This window comes from Scyliorhinus torazame, chromosome 3, assembly GCF_047496885.1.
Source record: "Scyliorhinus torazame isolate Kashiwa2021f chromosome 3, sScyTor2.1, whole genome shotgun sequence".
In the NCBI taxonomy this organism is placed as follows: Eukaryota; Metazoa; Chordata; class Chondrichthyes; order Carcharhiniformes; family Scyliorhinidae; genus Scyliorhinus; species Scyliorhinus torazame.
In genome coordinates, this window is record NC_092709.1 from 341,759,441 (window position 1) to 341,778,115 (window position 18,675).

General features: G+C 54.1%; 1 protein-coding gene across 4 annotated transcripts in view; it reads right to left on the reverse strand.

Moving 5' to 3' along the window:
* The window catches only part of LOC140409317 (protein O-GlcNAcase), a 145,577-nt gene that overhangs the window by 45,226 nt on the left and 81,676 nt on the right, over positions 1-18,675 (reverse strand). For all 4 annotated transcript variants that reach the window (XM_072497714.1, XM_072497715.1, XM_072497717.1 and 1 more), the window contains 3 exons: positions 13,870-13,962; positions 11,611-12,254; positions 8,630-8,804 (listed from right to left, as the gene is read on the reverse strand). In XM_072497714.1, the coding sequence (XP_072353815.1) occupies positions 8,630-8,804; positions 11,611-12,254; positions 13,870-13,962 (912 nt within the window). The remainder of the gene's footprint in view (positions 1-8,629; positions 8,805-11,610; positions 12,255-13,869; positions 13,963-18,675) is intronic.

The following is an 18,675-nucleotide window of genomic DNA, read 5'->3' on the forward strand; positions in this document are numbered from 1 at the left end:
GGGAGGGGAAATTCCATGAGTGCGCGCATACGTTCGGGGTCGGGGCCTATTATCCCATTGCGCACTATGTAGCCCAGAATGGCTAGCCGATCGGTGCTAAAAACGCACTTGTCCTCGTTGTATGTGAGGTTCAAGGCTTTGGCAGTCTGGAGGAATTTTTGGAGGTTGGCGTCGTGGTCCTGCTGATCGTGGCCGCAGATGGTTACATTGTCGAGGTACGGGAACGTGGCCCGTAACCCATGTTGATCAACCATTCGGTCCATTTCCCGTTGGAAGACCGAGACGCCGTTTGTGACGCCAAAAGGGACCCTTAGGAAGTGGTATAATCGCCCGTCTGCCTCGAAGGCTGTGTACTTGCGGTCACTTGGGCGGATGGGGAGCTGATGGTAGGCGGACTTGAGGTCCACGGTGGAGAAGACTTTATACTGGGCAATCCGATTGACCATGTCGGATATGCGGGGGAGAGGGTACGCGTCTAGTTGTGTGTACCTGTTGATGGTCTGGCTATAGTCAATGACCATCCTTTGTTTCTCCCCTGTCTTCACTACTACCACCTGCGCTCTCCAGGGACTATTGCTGGCCTGGATTATGCCCTCCTTTAGTAGCCGCTGGACTTCGGAGCGAATGAAGGTCCGGTCCTGGGCGCTGTACCGTCTGCTCCTAGTGGCGATGGGTTTGCAATCCGGGGTGAGGTTCGCAAACAAGGACGGGGGTTGCACCTTGAGGGTGGCGAGGCCGCAGATAGTGAGTGGGGGTATGGGGCCGCCGAATTTAAACGTAAGGCTCTGTAGGTTACATTGAAAATCTAAGCCCAGCAAGGTGGGGGCACAGAGTTGGGGAAGGACGTTAAGTTTGTAGTTTTTGAATTCCCTCCCCTGTACCGTTAGGGTAACTATGCAGAATCCCTGGATCTGTACGGAGTGGGATCCTGCAGCTAGGCAAATCTTTTGTGCGCTGGGGAAGGTAGTTAAGGAACAGCGTCTTACCGTGTCGGGATGTATAAAACTTTCCGTGCTCCCAGAGTCGACTAGGCATGGCGTCTCGTGGCCGTTAATTAGGACCGTTGTCGTCGTCGTCTGGAGAGTCCGGGGCCGAGCCTGATCGAGTGTAACCGAAGCGAGCCGTGGTTGTAGTAGTGGGGTGGGGTCCGTTGTTGCCGTCCAAGATGGCGTCGGGGATGGACAAAATGGCCACCCCATACCTCGCCCGTAGCTGAGGGGTCACAAGATGGCGTCGGGGGTGGACAAAATGGCCGCCCCCATGCGTCGTACAGGTCGGGGGCGGTCCAAGATGGCGGGGCCCCTCCTCCCCTCGTGGTGGTCGGGACCCAAAATGGCGGCGTCTGCGGGTCGCACATTGAGTGCTGGGGGGTCTGGGGGGCGCTAGGACCGCGCGGAGTTCCTGCATTGCGAGCGCCCGGGCCGCGGGCGCTAGGACCGCGCGGAGTTCCTTGGCTGCGAGCGCCAGGGCCGCGGACGCTAGGACCGCGCGGAGCTCCCTCGCCGGGGACAGCGGTGGTCGGGGCCAAGGCCGGCGGGTCAGTACTGCGAGCGCTGGGACCGTGAGGAGGTCCCTCGCCGGGGACGGAGATCGGGGTCCAGGTAAGTTGTATTGCCGGCGGGTCAGGCGTGGGGCGCGGGACGGGGGTGAGGGCCCAGGTCGGCGGCGCTGGCGGGTCAGGCGTGGGGCGCGGGACGGGGGTGAGGGCCCAGGTCGGCGGCGCTGGCGGGTCAGGCGTGGGGCGCGGGACGGGGGCGAGGGCCCAGGTCGGCGGCGCTGGCGGGTCAGGCGTGGGATGCGGGACGCGGGTGAGGGCCCAGGTCGGCGGCTCCGGCGGGTCAGTCGTGGGGCCGCGAGCGCTGGAACCGCGCGCAACTCCCTCGCCGGGGACAGCGGTGGTCGGGGTCAAGGTAGGTGGCGCCGGCGGGTCAGGAGTGGGGCGCGGGACGGGGGTGAGGGTGGCGTTCGGGATACGGAAAACCCCCTCCTCTCCGTGGAGAGTGTTGGCCGGCACCCAAATCGGGAGCGCCGGCGGCGGGTCGTACATGGGCTGCGGGGAGGGGGGTTGGGGAGCGTAGGCGGCGTGCAGGGTTCCCAGTTCTCCCGGGGCCGCGGTGGTCAGGACCCAAAATGGCGGCGCCTGGGGGTCGCACATGGCGTGCTGGGGGGGTTGGGAGGCATAGACTGCCTGTAGGGCTCCCTGTTCTCCCGGGACGGCGGCGACCTCGTGGGATCGGCACACCACCGCATAGTGGCCCTTTTTCCCGCAGCTTTTGCAGATGGCTGCGCGGGCCGGACAGCGTTGTCGGGGGTGTTTCGCCTGGCCGCAGAAATAACAGCGGGCGCCCCCGGTGCGACTCGGTGTTTGGACTGCGCAAGCCTGTGGGGTGTCCGGGGGGGGGGGGTAGGGGGTTTGCCGCGGCGGGTACGTACGGGGCCCAATGGCCTGCCGCGCGGTCGGGGCCGTAGGCGCGGGTATTAGCGCGGCTACATCCAGCGAGGCTGCCAGGGCCCGTGCCTCTGGGAGTCCTAGTCTTTGGCGGATTTGGGAGGATTGTATACCTGCAACAAAAGCATCGCGCATTAACATGTCCGTGTGTTCGTTTGCGTTCACCGACGGGCAGCTGCAGGCTCGTCCCAAAATCAGCAGTGCGGCGTAGAACTCGTCCATCGATTCTCCGGGAGCTTGCCGTCTCGTCGCGAGCTGGTAGCGAGCGTAGATTTGGTTAACTGGGCGAACGTAGAGACTTCTCAGTGCTGTGAAGGCCGTCTGGAAATCGCGGGTGTCTTCAATGAGGGTGAAAATCTCCGTGCTCACCCTCGAGTGCAGGACCTGCAGTTTTTGTTCATCTGAGACTCGGCCTGTGGTCGATGTGATGTAGGCCTCAAAGCAAGTCTGCCAGTGTTTGAAGGCTGCTGCCGCATTCACTGCGTGGGGGCTGATCCTCAGGCATTCTGGAATGATCCTGAGCTCCATAATCCTTTTTAGGCACGCTTAATAAATTGTGGCGCACAAAGACTCCGTGAGACAAATAGAGTGAAGTCGATGAGGCTTTATTAAGCGTGTCTGTTCCCCAGCAGCCCGATAGTAAACTGGCCTGCGGGGGAAGGCACCGGCTTCTTATACTTCGCCTTCAGGGCGGAGTATGAGGTCAACGGCCAACCAGGACCCGGGATCTGTCAGCCAATGACATTAGGGCTTCCAGTCCCACATGACCCCCAATAAATACTACCACAACGGTGTGGTGTTAAAAGACACCCTTCATGTGGTTCCTGAACAGGACAGGAATCAACTAATTTGTTTATTCCATTACAGTCATGGGCATCAGGGAATCAATCCCACTACAGCCCACCTCAGGTAGCTCTGTTGGTGGCCGAGTTTAAAAGACGATGTAACTCACTACGTTGAGAATTGCCTTATCTATGGCCAGAACAACCCGGACAGATACGCCAAAAGGGCTCAACTCAGTCACACCCGACCCGTTAATGGCCCCTGGACTAACCTCCAGATTGATTATATTGGACCATTGCCCCCTTGCAGGAATGGTTATAAATATGTACTCGTGGTGATAGACACGTTTACAAAATGGGTGGAAGCATTCCCATCCAGAACAAACACGGCAAAGACCACAGCCAAGATTTTAACCCACCACATCTTTACGAGATGGGAACTTCCCCGCAGCATTGAATCCGACCAAGGTTCCCATTTTACGGGACGTGTCATGAAAAACGTCCTCGCGATATAAAATTCCACATTGCATACAACCCCCAGTCGAGTGGTATCGTGGAGCGCATGAATCGGACCCTAAAATCAACCCTCAGAAAAATGGTCCAGCAAAACAACACCATTTGGGACTCAGTCCTCCCCTTTGCGCTGATGTTTTTGCGAAATACAGTTTCAACATCCACAGGTTACACCCCACATACCCTCATGACCGGACGCCCCATGAAAGGCACAGAATTTTTATTAGGCTTAGATTTGACCAGCCCCGAAGTGACGGCCCTCACACACGAGAAAGCAGTAGAACAATTAGTGGTGAATATTAAAACAGCTCAGCTAGCAGCCGCAGTGAAATTGGGCACAAGAAAGAAACAGAGCAAGGCCTGTTTCGATAAGACAGTGCATGCGACTGAGTTCAGTGTAGGACAGCAAGTCATGCTCTCCGTATACAACCCCAGCACATTCCTGTCACCAAAGTATTTGGGTCCATACTCCATTGCGGACAAAGTAAGCCCTTCCGTCTGCAAAATAAAGTACCCCAATGGAAAGACTGCGTGGTTCCATCTCAACCAGATGAAGGCATATGGAACACAGTCTAATCACGCACACCATGTCATGCTCGACGCAGCAGACCACGCCCTGCCCACAGCCAACGTAAACCTACCCTCCCCCAACACGTCCAGCCCAGCCACGGACTCAACCTCGACTCTGCCCCCGAACTATAGACTCCGCCCCGGAACGCCCACAGACTGCAGCAGCAGAGACAGCGAGTGTGACTCGGACAATAGCCACAGCACGCCTCCCTACTATCCCAATGCAACAGGACCCGCACCCAGCGAATCTGACCACGATTCGAGTGATCCCTTCATGATCACTTTCCTAAACAAACCCCACCACCGACCACCGACCCACAATGACGACCCCGATTCCGTCCCCACAGAACTAGACACCACCTTTTGGCTCCGAGATAATTCATACAGATCCCAAATCACACCATGCAGCCCTATCCGCCCTGATACACTCGAGAGTTTGGCATCCGGGAGAATATGACGACTTGGAGTCTGACTCCCAAAACGAGAACCCCTTTGCGACCCTGTTCGCAACTGATAACTGAGGTGTCCAGATGATGTTTTCAAAGGAACCACTTGGGAGAAAACGGTGTCCTTTCTGAAGGAACCTGCAGCATGTTTGATGTTGTTCGTACTTGTTCTGTTAAATGTTGTATGTTAGACCGGAAAAAAAAATTCCCACAGCCCCACACCTTCTCGGCCGAAACCTCTGAGAACTTGGCCGCAGAGACTTGTTAATGTCCCAGACGCCAGTTCAGAGGAACTCGTCTGTCGACTGAAAGACAGACCCCCGTTCGTAACTGCCCTTCTGGTTCGAAGGACGAACCAATACGGCAACCCCCCACGATGACTACATTTCTTGCCCGTTCTTATCGGTTGCTCAGGCAGTGGAGAAACGGCATTGGGACCCGCCCTGCCTGGGAACCCCCCTCTGGTCAGCTACACTCGGGTAGAGAACACACGGCATTGGTCACTGTCCTACTCGGGGACTCCATCCAAATCTTACCCGTCGCGGCCCATACGCACCTCATTTCGGCAAGTTTTGTTCAAAATGTTTTGTTTTATTTTCAGGTAACCCTTAGGTTGCCAACCCACTGTTATTTACATCCTCAAACATTTGGATGGTAAACCGCACAGTCTGCGAGACGGCTCGCACTGGTTCAGTATTTGTAAGTGTGTCTTGTCCTGAAATTCGGTTTTTGAAAAAAAATGAGGGAGTCACACATAGTGACCAATTATAAAGGGAGTAATTGGCACGAAAGGACAGACAGGCTATCATACAAGATATGAAACCAAGGTAGTAACAGACACTATGCTTGATCCCACAGAACTCCAGAAGTTCCAGGACCAGAGAAGAGAAGAGAAGAGAAAGAAGAAGAACCATGAGGACATCCTCCGTGTTGCTCATAACCCTAATGGACATTTGGTTGCGCGCGAACGCGAACCCCCTGACCCCAACCCCCCCCAGCCGTTAATGATTCACTTCCCCACAGTACCCAGAGCCCAGTCACAAGCGACACCACACCATCTTGGTGTGACAGGTTTATAACCTGGCACTCCCTGTCCTACTTGATAGAATCCCTACTAGTATTGGCGATACTCTGCTGCATCGTGCAGACTATTCGTCTGAGGAAATGGAGAAGGAGAGCCTATCGCGCTGCACCCCGGTATATAGGATAAGATCCCCTATTTTCGGATATGACCAGACCCCCGACCCCCGCGATCTATAATAAAGAGCATTCGTTTGCGATTTGTTGTAAATAAAGAAATGTTCATGAGCAATTGTACAATCCTGAGCTTGACTGCCAAGCCAGAAAAATGTGTATAATACTGCTATGATTTTGTTTGTATGGTTTAGGAAGTTAGTGTGATGAAATGTTTGAGTGAGTGTAGTTTATTAAGGGTAGTTAGAGGTTCCGATTTTCTTGTTTTGTAATGCATGTCCCTGTTTGACATAGCGCCCCTCAGAATTGTCAGTTGAAACATTTTTGCATAGTTATGATCAGTGTAGAGGCCATAGAAGAGTGCTCGCCGGGTCAGGGATTGAAAACCAACACAGTTATGTGATCCTTCACACTTCGCGTTAGGATCACAAGGAGGGTGTGTAGCCACCTGGGTTGGCCAACTCCTGACGTAAAATGGAGAACAGCAAAGGCTGCAGGGAAATTCAGCCAACAGAGGCAGAAACTAGCAGGTGCAAGTTACTGCGTATTAAACTCTGCAAAAGCCCAGACAGCATCGATACAAGCAGCCATCTGCATAATAATGTAGCAGCTATTTACATACTAATGAGCGATCCCCAGGTACAATCGAAACATTCGGGATAAACAAAGCCAAGCCAGACTCCTCGGCGCCAGCAGGAGCCAACACAAAAGAGGTTAACGGATACCTCAAGATCGCCCATCGATCAGAGAACCGCTCCAGTATTTGGGAAATCGAACCAAGCGATTGGAACAAAGTCCAATCACTTGGAACCAGGTACAGGGTCCACCCCGAAAGGCGGGAAGCCCCTGGGGACTATAAAGTTAAGCCCCCAAGTTCAAATCGTCCTTCTTGACCGGGTCACTCAGCAACGTGAACCAACCCTTGACAGTGACCGGTGCAGCTGCCGCCGAGATCCAGTAAGTCTTAAGTCAACACTCGCTACGAGATAGGCGCTCCTAGCTACCAGTCCGTACCAACTTTGAATCCCACAGACTCAGAACCCGAACAAAAGGCCATTTGTTCCCCTGAACTGGTGGGCCAGTCCGAAGCCACGTATAGGCCTGTTAGTTATAGAAGTAGCTTAGAAGTAGATTTTATGCATGAGTAGCGATTACTGTGTAAAATAAATGTGCTTTGATTTGAATCTTACTAATTGGTGTATTGAGTAACTTGAACTCATTACTTGAACTTGAACCTCGTGGCGGTATCATATAGATACCTGGCGACTCGAGAGCAAAGGTTATAAAACAGAGCCAATTGAATCAACCAAAAGTTAGCAACAACGTGTAGGCTAGACTAGGAAAGGACGGCAGATTTCCTTCCCTAAAGGATATTCGTGAAGCAGATGGGTCTTTATGACAATTGACAATGGGTTTCATGGTCACCATTATTGAGACATTTTAAATCCAGATTTATTGACTGAATTTAAATTCCAGCAGCTGCTGTGGTGGGATTTGAACACATGTCCCCGGAACTTTAGTCTGGGCCTCTGGATTATTAATCCAGCGACATTACCCCAACACCCCACTCCTTATTGTGTCTGGACTGGCTCTTTGACGAGCTCTGAATTGACACTAACCCTGTTCTTTCCCCATAATCTTGCAGTGATTCCTTTTCAAAACGTCTTATTGAATCTGCTTCTATCAACATTTCAGAACATTCTAGGTCACAACTATTCGTACAGTCTCATCTCCCCTTTAGCTATTTTGCCAAATCTGTTAAATCTGAAAAAGTTATATTCTGATTTCTGTACCTTTGTGGGCTTGAGATGAATACCAAGGCCAAACTCACATGATTCCATCCATTGTTCACTATTTATACTCAGTGCTCCACTGCGTACTCACATCACCTTGGAATGCCAATGATGGGGTCTGGTTTAGCACAGTGGGCTAAACATCTGGCTTGTAATGCAGGACAAGGCCAGCAGCGTGGGTTCAGTTCCCGTACCGGCCTCCCCGAACATGCACCGAATGAGGCGACAAGGGGCTTTTCACAGTAACTTCATTGAAGCCTACTTGTGACAATAAGCGATTATTATTATATTGACCCGTTCACAACAGATTCACGCACCAATCATAGAATTTACAGTGCAGAAGGAGGCCATTCAGCCCATCGAGTCTGCACCATCCCTGGAAAGAGCGCCCCACACCTCCACCCCATCCCCATAACCCAGTAACCCTACCTAATCTTTTTTTTTTAACACTAAGTGGCAATTTATCATGGCCAATCTTCCTAACCTGCACATCTTTGGACTGTGGAAAGAAACCGGAGCACCCGGAGGAAACCCACGCACACACTGGGAGGATGTGCAGACTCCGCACAGACAGTGACCCAAGCCAGGAATCGAACCTGGGACCCTGGCGCTGTGAAGCAACTGTGCCAACCACTGTGCTACCGTGCTGCCCATAGAAAAGTTTATGGAGAAAGGAAGTAACCGATTTAGGTTAAATGATAAAATTTTCCAGGTGCGTTCCTTTGGTCGGCAATCATTTGGAGAGATGAATCAAGCTGAATAGTTTACTACTTGCCCTGACAAGCATTAAAAGTGACTCTCTCGGGCTCACAATCCAATCAGGAGCTCTACCTGGGCCCAGTTTCTTCACCAAGAATGGTGCACGTGCATCCTCTCACTCACCCAGCCACATCACAAATGCCTTGGCAACCAGTAGCGTGTTCCTGATGTCCCAGAGATAAGGGTAAAGGTCGTAGACCACTGCCCTGTTGGAGCTGCTTGTGAACTGTCGGTACAGCTGGACGATCCTATCACAGGCGAGCTGGAAGGCACATGATCGGGCTCGCCACTCCTCCGCCTGTGGAAATAAGATGGGATGAGGTGGAGACCAGGTCACAGGGACAATATTCAACATGACTAGCTCACTCTGCCATGCAGCACCATCCCTCCAACTCTTTCACCCCTAATCCTTTTCAGTTTCACCCCTTCCTCCTTCCACTGCCACTCTCCTCTTCCTCAATATCTACCAACCTCGCCTCGCCCCCTCCCCCCCCCCACTCTCCTCTCACTCAAAATTGACCAAGCTCACTCTCCCACCATTCTCCTGTTACTCAAAATCCATCAAACTCACCTCCCCCCCCCACTTTCCCAAAATCAACTACCCATCAATCCCACTCTCCAAGTCTCAGCTTAATCAATGACCCATCAAGCTATAAGCCTGAGGCCTGTAGCTGCTAACTTTTTGCATTTTATTTCTGCTTTGTTCTTGATTTTAAGCCAATATTGAATATTCAAAATTATTTTATTGTGTTTCTTACTTTGTAGACCTTGATCTAGACCAAGTGTGATCGTGTTCGTCACCAATATCAGCAGTGACGTGCTTCCCCAAAACTGTGGGCGCGGCATACCTGCCACGAAGTGTCCGAGGGTCAGCACGGTGCAACGTGGCCGGTAGATACCGGAAGACCGTGCTCCCGGGATCTACCCGGCTCGCTACACCTCGCGAGATCTAACGCGATCTTGCGAGACATCGTGACGTGAATCCCGCCCATTGTGGGCAGGATCACTTTTTGACAAATCTGCATATTAGAGCAAGACAGCTAGCCTCACTCTAATATGCAGTCCCCTGAGGCTTGGAGGCCTCGGGCAAGTGCCGTTCAGTACTGGTCCCCCACAAAATGGGACCGGACAGAACGACACTCGTGGGGGGGTCTCCCAGGGGATCGGAGGTCCCTAGGTGCATGACCTCTGGGCAGGGGACCTAGCGTCACCGCACCGGGGGAGAGAGGAGGGGGCTCTCCCAGGCCATTGGAGTTCCCTGCGTGGTCAGTTACAGAGCAGGGTGGCACCCTGGTTCTCCCTCTGGAACCTGGGCACCTTGGCATTGGCACCCTGGCACTGCCAAGGGTGGCAGTGTCAGGGTGCCCGGATGCCAGGGTGACTCTGTCAAGGGGCAGGCCTGATGGGGGCCATGCTCAGGAAAGGGGGGGGGGGGGGGGTGAAGAGTGGGTCTGAAGGGGCTTCCAGAAGGTTTGGGGAGGGGGGGCGGGGGGTCCCAGCAATACCTGCCACAAATGACACTTAGACATAGTCCCGCTAGACTTCGCCCTTTGTTTTCCTTATTGGCTATCGGGGGCTGGATTTTTAGGCCGCACCCGCCGCAAGATCGTCACGGATGGGACGGGGACCATGTAACGGTCCGTTTCCCTCCGGCGGGAATTTCTGGTGGCTGGGTGTGCGCAGCCGGAGGATCCCACCCCGGGTGTTTGGTCCACATCTCAGTTTCCTCTTTCAAACTAAATTTGTAATAATAATAATCACTTGTTCTCACAAGTAGGCTTCAATGAAGTTACTGTGAAAAGCCTCTAGTCGCCACATTCCGGCGCCTGTTCAGGGAGGCTGGAACGGGAATTGAACCCGCGCTGCTGGTCTTGTTCTGCATTACAAGCCAGCTGTCTTAGCCCACTGTGCTGAACCATTTTGTTTTGTTAAAAAAACATTTTTTATTACTCGTTAGTTCTTTTTTTAGTGCCTTCGATGACCCTTGGATTACAAGTCAGGGCAATGAATGGCCTGACAAGGGGTGGACAACTATGGTGTGGTCATTAAGAGATGGAGTTTGATTGATGGACATACCACCCGACTCATGGCAGTTGGGAAGGCACTGTCCAAACACGGGTAAACAATTTGGATTACGAAGTCTGCAGAGACTTGTACAGTCTCTGAGGAGTTACCGCAGCGTCAAGGACCAGGGTTCGATTCCCGGCTTGGGTCACTGTGTGGAGTCTGCACGTTCTCCCCGTGTCTGCGTGGGTTTCCTCCGGGTGCTCCGGTTTCCTCCCACAAGTCCCGAAAGACGTGCTATTAGGTGAATTGGACATTCTGAATTCTCCCTCAATGTACCCGGAATGTGGTGATTAGGGACGTTTCACAGTAACTTCATTGCAGTGTTAACGTAAGCCTACTTTGTGACAATAATAAAGATTATTAAGGACTCATGACAATGTTAGAGTTAAAGGCAATAAGAAGACAGCTGTCAGTAATGGCTCCCGGTGCTTAGAAACATTAATGTCATGACTGAAACTCCACTGAACCCTTCCTTCTAAATGGTCCAGATCCACCTGTGTCTCAACTGAGAGAATAAAAAGGTTATTCTAAAGCTGGTCAGGCTTCAGATGGAAGTGCAGAGTAAATGGCCCGGGAACAGCAGCGTACAGGCAGCAAGGCAAAAATGGAAAACCCCATTTCAACCCCCAAAGTGCACCTCCCCTTAACAAAAGGACGTTGAAGGATGGGCAATTAGCATCCGTTCCTCAGGCAGGATGGCCAATTAAATATATTAATGAGGTTCATGACTCGGTTTAAAATAATTGGCAGAGGTCAGATGAGGGGCAGTGATTACTTGCAGCGAGATGCTATTACCTGGAACATACTGCCGGGAAGGTGGGATCAGATTCCATAAATGGGAATTGGATGAATATGAAAATGGAAACGAATTGTCGAGCTGTGAGGAGAAGGCACGGGAAGTGGGACTAATTGGATTGCTGAAAGGGTCAGCACAGGTAAAATGGGCTGAATGGCCTCCTTCTGCCCTGTAAGATTCCCTCGACTTGTCTCAATCCTGCCACCCCTCTCCACCCCCAGCCTCCATTTTCCCGCCTTACCTTCTTCGACTCCATCTTGGAGACACTCACAAAGTCACTGTAGGTTTTGAGCCAGTGAAGCTCGCGGAGGAGGCCAGCCGTCTCTTCCCCATGCTCATAGGGCAAGTAAAACAGGTCCACCATCAACCGCAAGTCAGCCAGTGTCAAGGCGCCCTTGAGGAGCAGCGTTCTTCCTGTGAGAGAAACACGGCCCCCACCTTCACCCCGCCCTGGGTCACCCTCAGCCCCATCCGGCTCCGTCACTCCACAGCCCTCCTTGCCAGCAGGCGGCCCGCTTAAAGGCTTTGTGCGGTCGAGGTCACCGGTTCTTACTCTCTCTGCTCCCCGTTTCTCAGGAGCTGACACGGAGCTACCTTTCTCAGAGTCCCCAGGCCTGGAGGGCTGGGCCTTTCTGCTCTCTGCCTCCTCTGTCACTGATCGATGGGCAATGCTCGTCTCTGGCCTCTCATGGATCTGATCAGGCCGTGAAGGGACATCTGCCTTGCCCAGCTCCAGCTCTTTCGATGTGCTGCACTGAGGCACTAAGTCAGTGGTGCTCGTACATGGCTTCTCAGTCGTTGGTCCGATGTTCCCATTCTGGGAGACCACATTGGAGAGTTTGCCCCTGAGTTGTCCCTCCATTTCTTCCTTAAGCAGCTGTCTACCTGTGGACAAGGCCAGTTAAAGGGAATTAATCTCACCATCCTTCACACTGGCATCTGGGTTGCCGACCCTAAGCTGAAAATAAATTTCTTGGCTTCCTTTTTATGTTAGCTGCCAATCTTTCCTCATACTCTCTCTTTGCCTCTCATTTCCTTTATCACTGTATCATCCACCTGACATCAACCATACTTTTTCTGCCTCAACTTACCCTCTATCTCTCTTGTCATCCAGGGAGCTTTGTCTGCCCTACTTCCCCCATCCCCCTTCTGCCGCAGTGACTGAATCCAAACCATCTCCTCTTGAAGGCAATGCATTGTTCCATTGAAGTTTTACCTGCCGCCTTTAACTGAAATTTACCCGGAACCGATAATTTCTCATCCCACTCAAATTGGCACTTCTCCAATCAACTATTTTTGTTCGTCATCCCTCTGCTAACCTCAACCCATTGATACCTTTATCTCACTCTTTGTGAGTCGAAGTGTTTCCTAATTTCATTCCTGAAACATTGAACTCTAATTTTGAGACTATGTCCCCAGTCCCAGACTCCGCAACCAAATAGCTTCTCTCTATCTACGCTATTGGTCCCCTTTATATCGTGAGCAAATTACCCCTTAATCTGCGATATGGGCCAAGAGCAGGTGTTTGGTGTCGGCCACAGATCAGCCATTATCTCACTGAATGGCAGAGCAGGCTCGAGGGGCTGAATGGCCTACTCCTGTTCCTATTATCTATGTTCCTGTCTTCCAAATAAGCCTACGTTGTACAGTTTCCGAGTCCAATCTGTCCTGTCTGAGATGTGGGTCTGGATTCTCTGTTTTTGGGACTATGTCCCCACGCTGCTGGGAAAACTGTGGTCTTTTACGCCAGGAAAACTGGCGTCAAAAAGCCACAGGTTCCCCGTTTTGCTGGGGGCTAGCAGGCAGCCGTCGGAGAGCTCGCAGCTCTAGCTGCCGATACGGCCCCCAGCACTTCCGGGTCAGAGGCCGCCCGTGCGCGCGACGGCGGCCTCCAGCACCCGCGCCGTGCTCCATGGCGGACTCAGTCCTGGACGGGCAAAATAGTGCCCCGCATTGGCCGCTCGCCCGCCCCAGACCGCCCGCACACATAGCCCCCAGTCCCGAATGAAGCCCCCCCACCTGCCCGCCAATCGGCCCTCCCCCGACTGTGGCGGCCCCGGGCTGAGTCCGCAGCCGTCACACGAGGATCACGGGTGACGGGACCATGTTAGAACCACGCCGTCGGGAATTCGGCTGGTCGGCAACGGAGCATCGCGGGGAGGGCCTCAGGCAATGGCCTGAGGCGGTGAATATTCGGCACGGCGCACAGGGGGGCGTAAAATTGAAAAACCGGCGCCGGTCCCGATTTTGCACGCGAAAACGGATTCTCCGCCCCGTCGCCGAATGCGATTTCGCCGTCATGGTGCGGAAAATCCAGCCCCTGGTTCCCAAAATGTATTTATTCCAGGAGTGGTCTGACTAGGGCTTTGCATAGTTGAAGCATGATTTTTACCCCTCATTCCCAAGAATGCATGAAAAGACATACATGCAAGTTCCTTCTCTATAGAAAGGGAGGTTATAAAACACACACACATATGCTTACACGCAAAAACTCACTCACTTGGACACAGAGGTCTGTTCACTTCCTTCACCCAGTCAGCCAGTGCCAGGTTTAAGGCTTCGTTGGGACAGTACGGCCTACATGACTCATCACCTGGAATGATTCAACAGTAAATCTCTCTGTTAGAATGTCTCACCCTCGCGGAACCTTTCCCTACTCCCTCGTCCTCTGCACTGTCCCGAGAAGGTGATTATTGGGAAGTTGGAATGCATCCAAACAATTTGCTGCCTCGTGGGTCTCTGCCAGAATTCCTACTACCTCACAGAGCTTGAGGAATTTGAGACAGGATCTACTCCCATTTGGAAGCAAGTGGATGTATTAGTGAGAGGCAACACGGTTTTGTGAAGGGGAGGTCGTGTCTCACTAACTTGATAGAGTTTTTCGAGGAGGTCACAAAGATGATTGATGCAGGTAGGGCAGTGGATGTTGTCTATATGGATTTCAGTAAGGCCTTTGACAAGGTCCCTCATGACAGACTGGTACAAAAGGTGACGTCACACAGAGGTGAGCTGGCAAGATGGATACAGAACTGGCTTGGTCATAGAAGGCAGAGAGTAGTAATGGAAGGGTGCTTTTCTGATTGGAGGGCTGTGACGAGTGGTGTTCCACAGGCCACAGGGATCAGTGCTGGGACCTTTGATCTTCATAGTATATATGTATGATTTGGAGGAAAATGTAACTGGTCTGATTAGTAAGTTTGCAGACGACACAAAGGTTGGTGGAATTGCGGATAGCGATGAGGACTGTCAGAGGATACAGCAGGATTTAGATCATTTGGAGGCTTGGGCAGAGAGATGGCAGATGGAGTTTAATCCGGACAAATGTGAGGTAATGCATTTTGGAAGGTCTAATATAGGTAGGGAATATACAGTGAATGGTAGAACCCGCAAGAGTACTGACAGTCAGAGAGATCTAGGTGTACAGGTCCACAGGTCACTGAAAGGGGCAACACAGGTGGAGAAGTTAGTCAAGAAGGCATGCGGCATGCTTGCCTTCATTGGCCGGGGCATTGAGTATAAGAATTGGCAAGTCATGTTGCAGCTGTATAGAACTTTATTTAGGCCACACTTGGAGTATAGTGTTCAATTCTGGTCGCCACACTACCAGAAGGATGTGGAGGCTTTAGAGAGGGTGCAGAAGAGATTTACCAGGATGTTGCCTGGTATGGAGGGCATGAGCTATGAAGAGAGGTTGAATAAACTCGGTTTGCTCTCACTGGAATGACGGAGGTTGAGGGGAGACCTGATAGAGGTCTACAAAATTATGAGGGGCAGTCAGAGTGGATAGTCAGAGACTTTTTCCCAGGGTAGAGGGGTCAATTACTAGGGGGCATAGGTTTAAGGTGCGAGGGGCAAGGTTTAGAGGAGATGTACGAGGCAAGTTTTTTACGCAGAGGGTAGTGGGTGTCTGGAACTCGCTGCCGGAGGAGGTGGTGGAAGCAGGGACGATAGTGACATTTAAGGGGCGTCTTGACAAATATATGAATAGGATGGGAATAGAGGGATACGGACCCTGGAAGTGTAGAAGATTGTAGTTTAGTCGGGCAGCATGGTCGGCGCGTGCTTGGAGGGCCGAAGGGCCTGTTCCTGTGCTGTACATTTCTTTGTTCTTTGATTGGTCACTGCCCTAATAATCCAGGAAACGCAAGTACAAATCTCAATTGGAATTTGGTTCAAGGAGAAATTAACAGGTTGCTCTCGGTAAAGGTTACTTCCTCCCAAGCCACTCACCATCCTGACTTGGAAATATATCGCCATTGCTTTACTGTTGCCGGGTCAAAATCCTGGAATTCCCTCCCTAACCGCCCAGTGGGTATACCTACACCACATGGACTGCAGGGTTCAAGAAGGCAGCTCACAACCACCTTCGGGAGGTCAATTAGGTAGGGGCAATAAATGCTGCCCGAGCCAGTGACACCCACATCCCTTCAATCAATAAAGAAAATGTCCTTTGGGGGAGGAAACCTGCCAGTGTTTCCCAGTGTCGGCCTGAAGGTGAGTCTCCTCTCTCACCATGGGGGTAACCCTGAACTGCTCTCTGATGTGGCCTACAAGGACACTCATTGGTCTCGAACCTCTTATTCCCAAAGGTGGCACATCAGCACCTTCAACAAAGCTGGCAATAAGTGACAGCTTTTCCTGAAATTCCACAGACAGGGAATGAATAAAAAAACTTTATAGGAGCAGGATAGGCTCGGGGTGGTATGGATGACAGTGGAGGAGAGGGGTAGGGGTGAGCGGGAGGGGGGGAGGTGTGGGGGAGTGGGGGAAGGTATGGGGGAGTGGGGAAAGATATGGGGGAGTGGGGGAAGGTATGGGGGAGTGGGGGAAGGTATGGGGGAGTGGGGGAAGGTAAGAGGGAGGGGAAAGGTGTGGGGGAAGGTATGGTGGAGTGGGGAAAGGAATGGGGGAGTGGGGGAAGGTATGGGGGAGTGGGGGAAGGTATGGGGAGGGGGGAAAGGTATGGGGGAGTGGGGGAAGGTATGGGGGAGTGGGGGAAGGTATGGGGGATGGGGGAAGGTATGGGGGAGTGGGGGAAGGTATGGGGAAGTGGGGGAAGGTATGGGGGAGTGGGGGAAGGTATGGGGGAGTGGGGGGAAGGTATGGGGGAGTGGGGGAAGGTAGGGGGAGTGGAGGAAGGTATGGGGGCATGGGGGACGGTATGGGGGAGGGGGGAAGGTATGGGGGTGTGGGGGAAGGTGTGGGGGTGTGGGGAAGGTGTGGCGTGTGCGGGGAGGTGTGGGGAAGGTGTGGGGTGTGGGGGAAGGTGTGGGGATGTGGGGGAAGGTGTAGGGGTGTGGGGGAAGGTGTAGAGGTGTGGGGGAAGGTGTAGAGGTGTGGGGAAGGTGTGGGGGAGGTGCGGGGGGAGGTGTGGGAGGAGGTGTGGGGGAGTGGGGGGTGTGGGGATGTGGGGGAAGGTGAGGGGGTCTGGGGAGGTGGTGTGGGTGTGTGGGAAGGTGTGGGGGTGTGGGAGGAGGTGTGGGGGTGTGGGATGAGGTGTGGGGAGGTGAATGAGGTGTGGGGGGGGTGGGGGAAGGTGTGGGGGAGGTGTGATGGTGTGGGGGGGGGCGGCCTAGTGGTGTGGGGGAAAATGTGGGGGAGTGGGGGAGGTGGGGGAGGTGTGGGGGTGTGGGGAAGGTGTGGGGGTGTGGGGAAGGTGTGGGGGTGTGTGGGAGGTCTGGTGGTGTGGGGGAAAATGTGGGGGGGAGGTGTGGGGATGTGGGGGAGGTGTGGGGGTAGGTGTGGGGGTGTGAGGGAGGTGTGGGGGTGTGGGATGTGGGGGGTTACTGGGCTAAATTGCTGGCTTTGAAAGCAGACCAAGGCGGGCCAGCAGCACGGTTCAATTCCTGTACCAGCCTCCCCGAACAGGCGCCGGAATGTGGCGACTAGGGGCTTTTCACAGTAACTTCATTGAAGCCTACTTGTGACAATAAGCGATTTTCATTTTCAGGTGTGGGGACGTTGTGGGGGAGGTGTGGGGAAACGGGGGGGTGTGGGTGTGTGGGGGAGCTGTGGGGGCGTGGGGAGGTGTGGGGGTGATGGATGTGGGGGGAGGTGGGGGAAGGTGTTGGGGAAGGTGTGGGGTGTGGGTGGGGATGTGGAGAAAGTGTGGGGGTGTGGGGGAGAGGTGTGGGGAGGTGGCAGAAGATGTAGGGGTTTGGGGAGGTGTGGGGTGTGGGGAAGGTGTGTGGCTTGTGGGGGAAGGTGTGGGGGAGGTGTGGGGGTGTGGGGAGGTGGCGGAAAGTGTGGGGAGGTGTGGAGGTGTGGGGGAGGTGTGGGGGTGTGGGGGAGGTGTGGGGGTGTGGGGGGAGGTGTGGGGGTGTGGGGGTGTGGGGGAAGGTGTGGGGGTGTGGGGGAAGGTGTGGGGGTGTGGGGAGGTGTGGGGGGGGTGGGGGAGGTGTGGAGGTGTGGGGGAGGTGTGGGGGTGTGGGGGGAGGTGTGGGGGTGTGGGGGTGTGGGGGGAGGTGTGGGGGTGTGGGGGAAGGTGTGGGGGTGTGGGGAGGTGTGGGGGGGTGGGATGTGGGGGAAGGTGTGTGGGTGTGGGGGGGGAGCTGTGGGGGAAGGTGTGGGGGAGCTCTGGGGGAGTGGGGAGGAAGGATTTGGGGTGTGAGGAAAGTTATGGTGGAGTGTGGGGGAAGGTGTGGGGGTGGGGGAGGTGTGGGGGTGTGGAGGTGTGTGGTGTGGGATGTGGGGGAAGGTGTGGGTGTGTGGGGGAGGTGTGGAGGTGTGGGGGAGGTGTGGGGGTGTGTGGGGATGTGGGGAGGAATGGGGGAGGTGTGGGGGGAGGTGTGGGCTGTGGGATGTGGGAGAAGGTGTGGGGGTGTGGGGAAGTGTGGGGGTGTGGGATGTGGGGGAAGGTGTGTGGGTGTGGGGGGGGAGCTGTGGGGGAAGGTGTGGGGGGGCTCTGGGGGAATGGGGAGGAAGGATTTGAGGTGTGAGGAATGTTATGGTGGAGTGTGGGGGAAGGTCTGGAGGTGGGGAGGTGTGGGGGTGTGGGGAGGTGTGGGGTGTGGGATGTGGGGGAAGGTGTGGGTGTGTGGGGAGGTGTGGAGGTGTGGGGGAGGTGTGGAGGTGTGGGGGTGTGGGGGGTGGTGTGGGGGAGGTGTGGGCTGTGGGATGTGAGAGAAGGTGTGGGGGTGTCAGGGAGGTGTGGGGGTGTGGGATGTGGGGGAAGGTGTGTGGGTGTGGGGGGGGGGAAGGTGTGGGGAGCTCTGGAGGAGTGGGAGGAAGGATTCGGGGTGGAAGGAAAGGTATGGTGGAGTGTGGGGGAAGGTGTGGGGGTGGGGGGGTATGGGGGGGTGGGGGA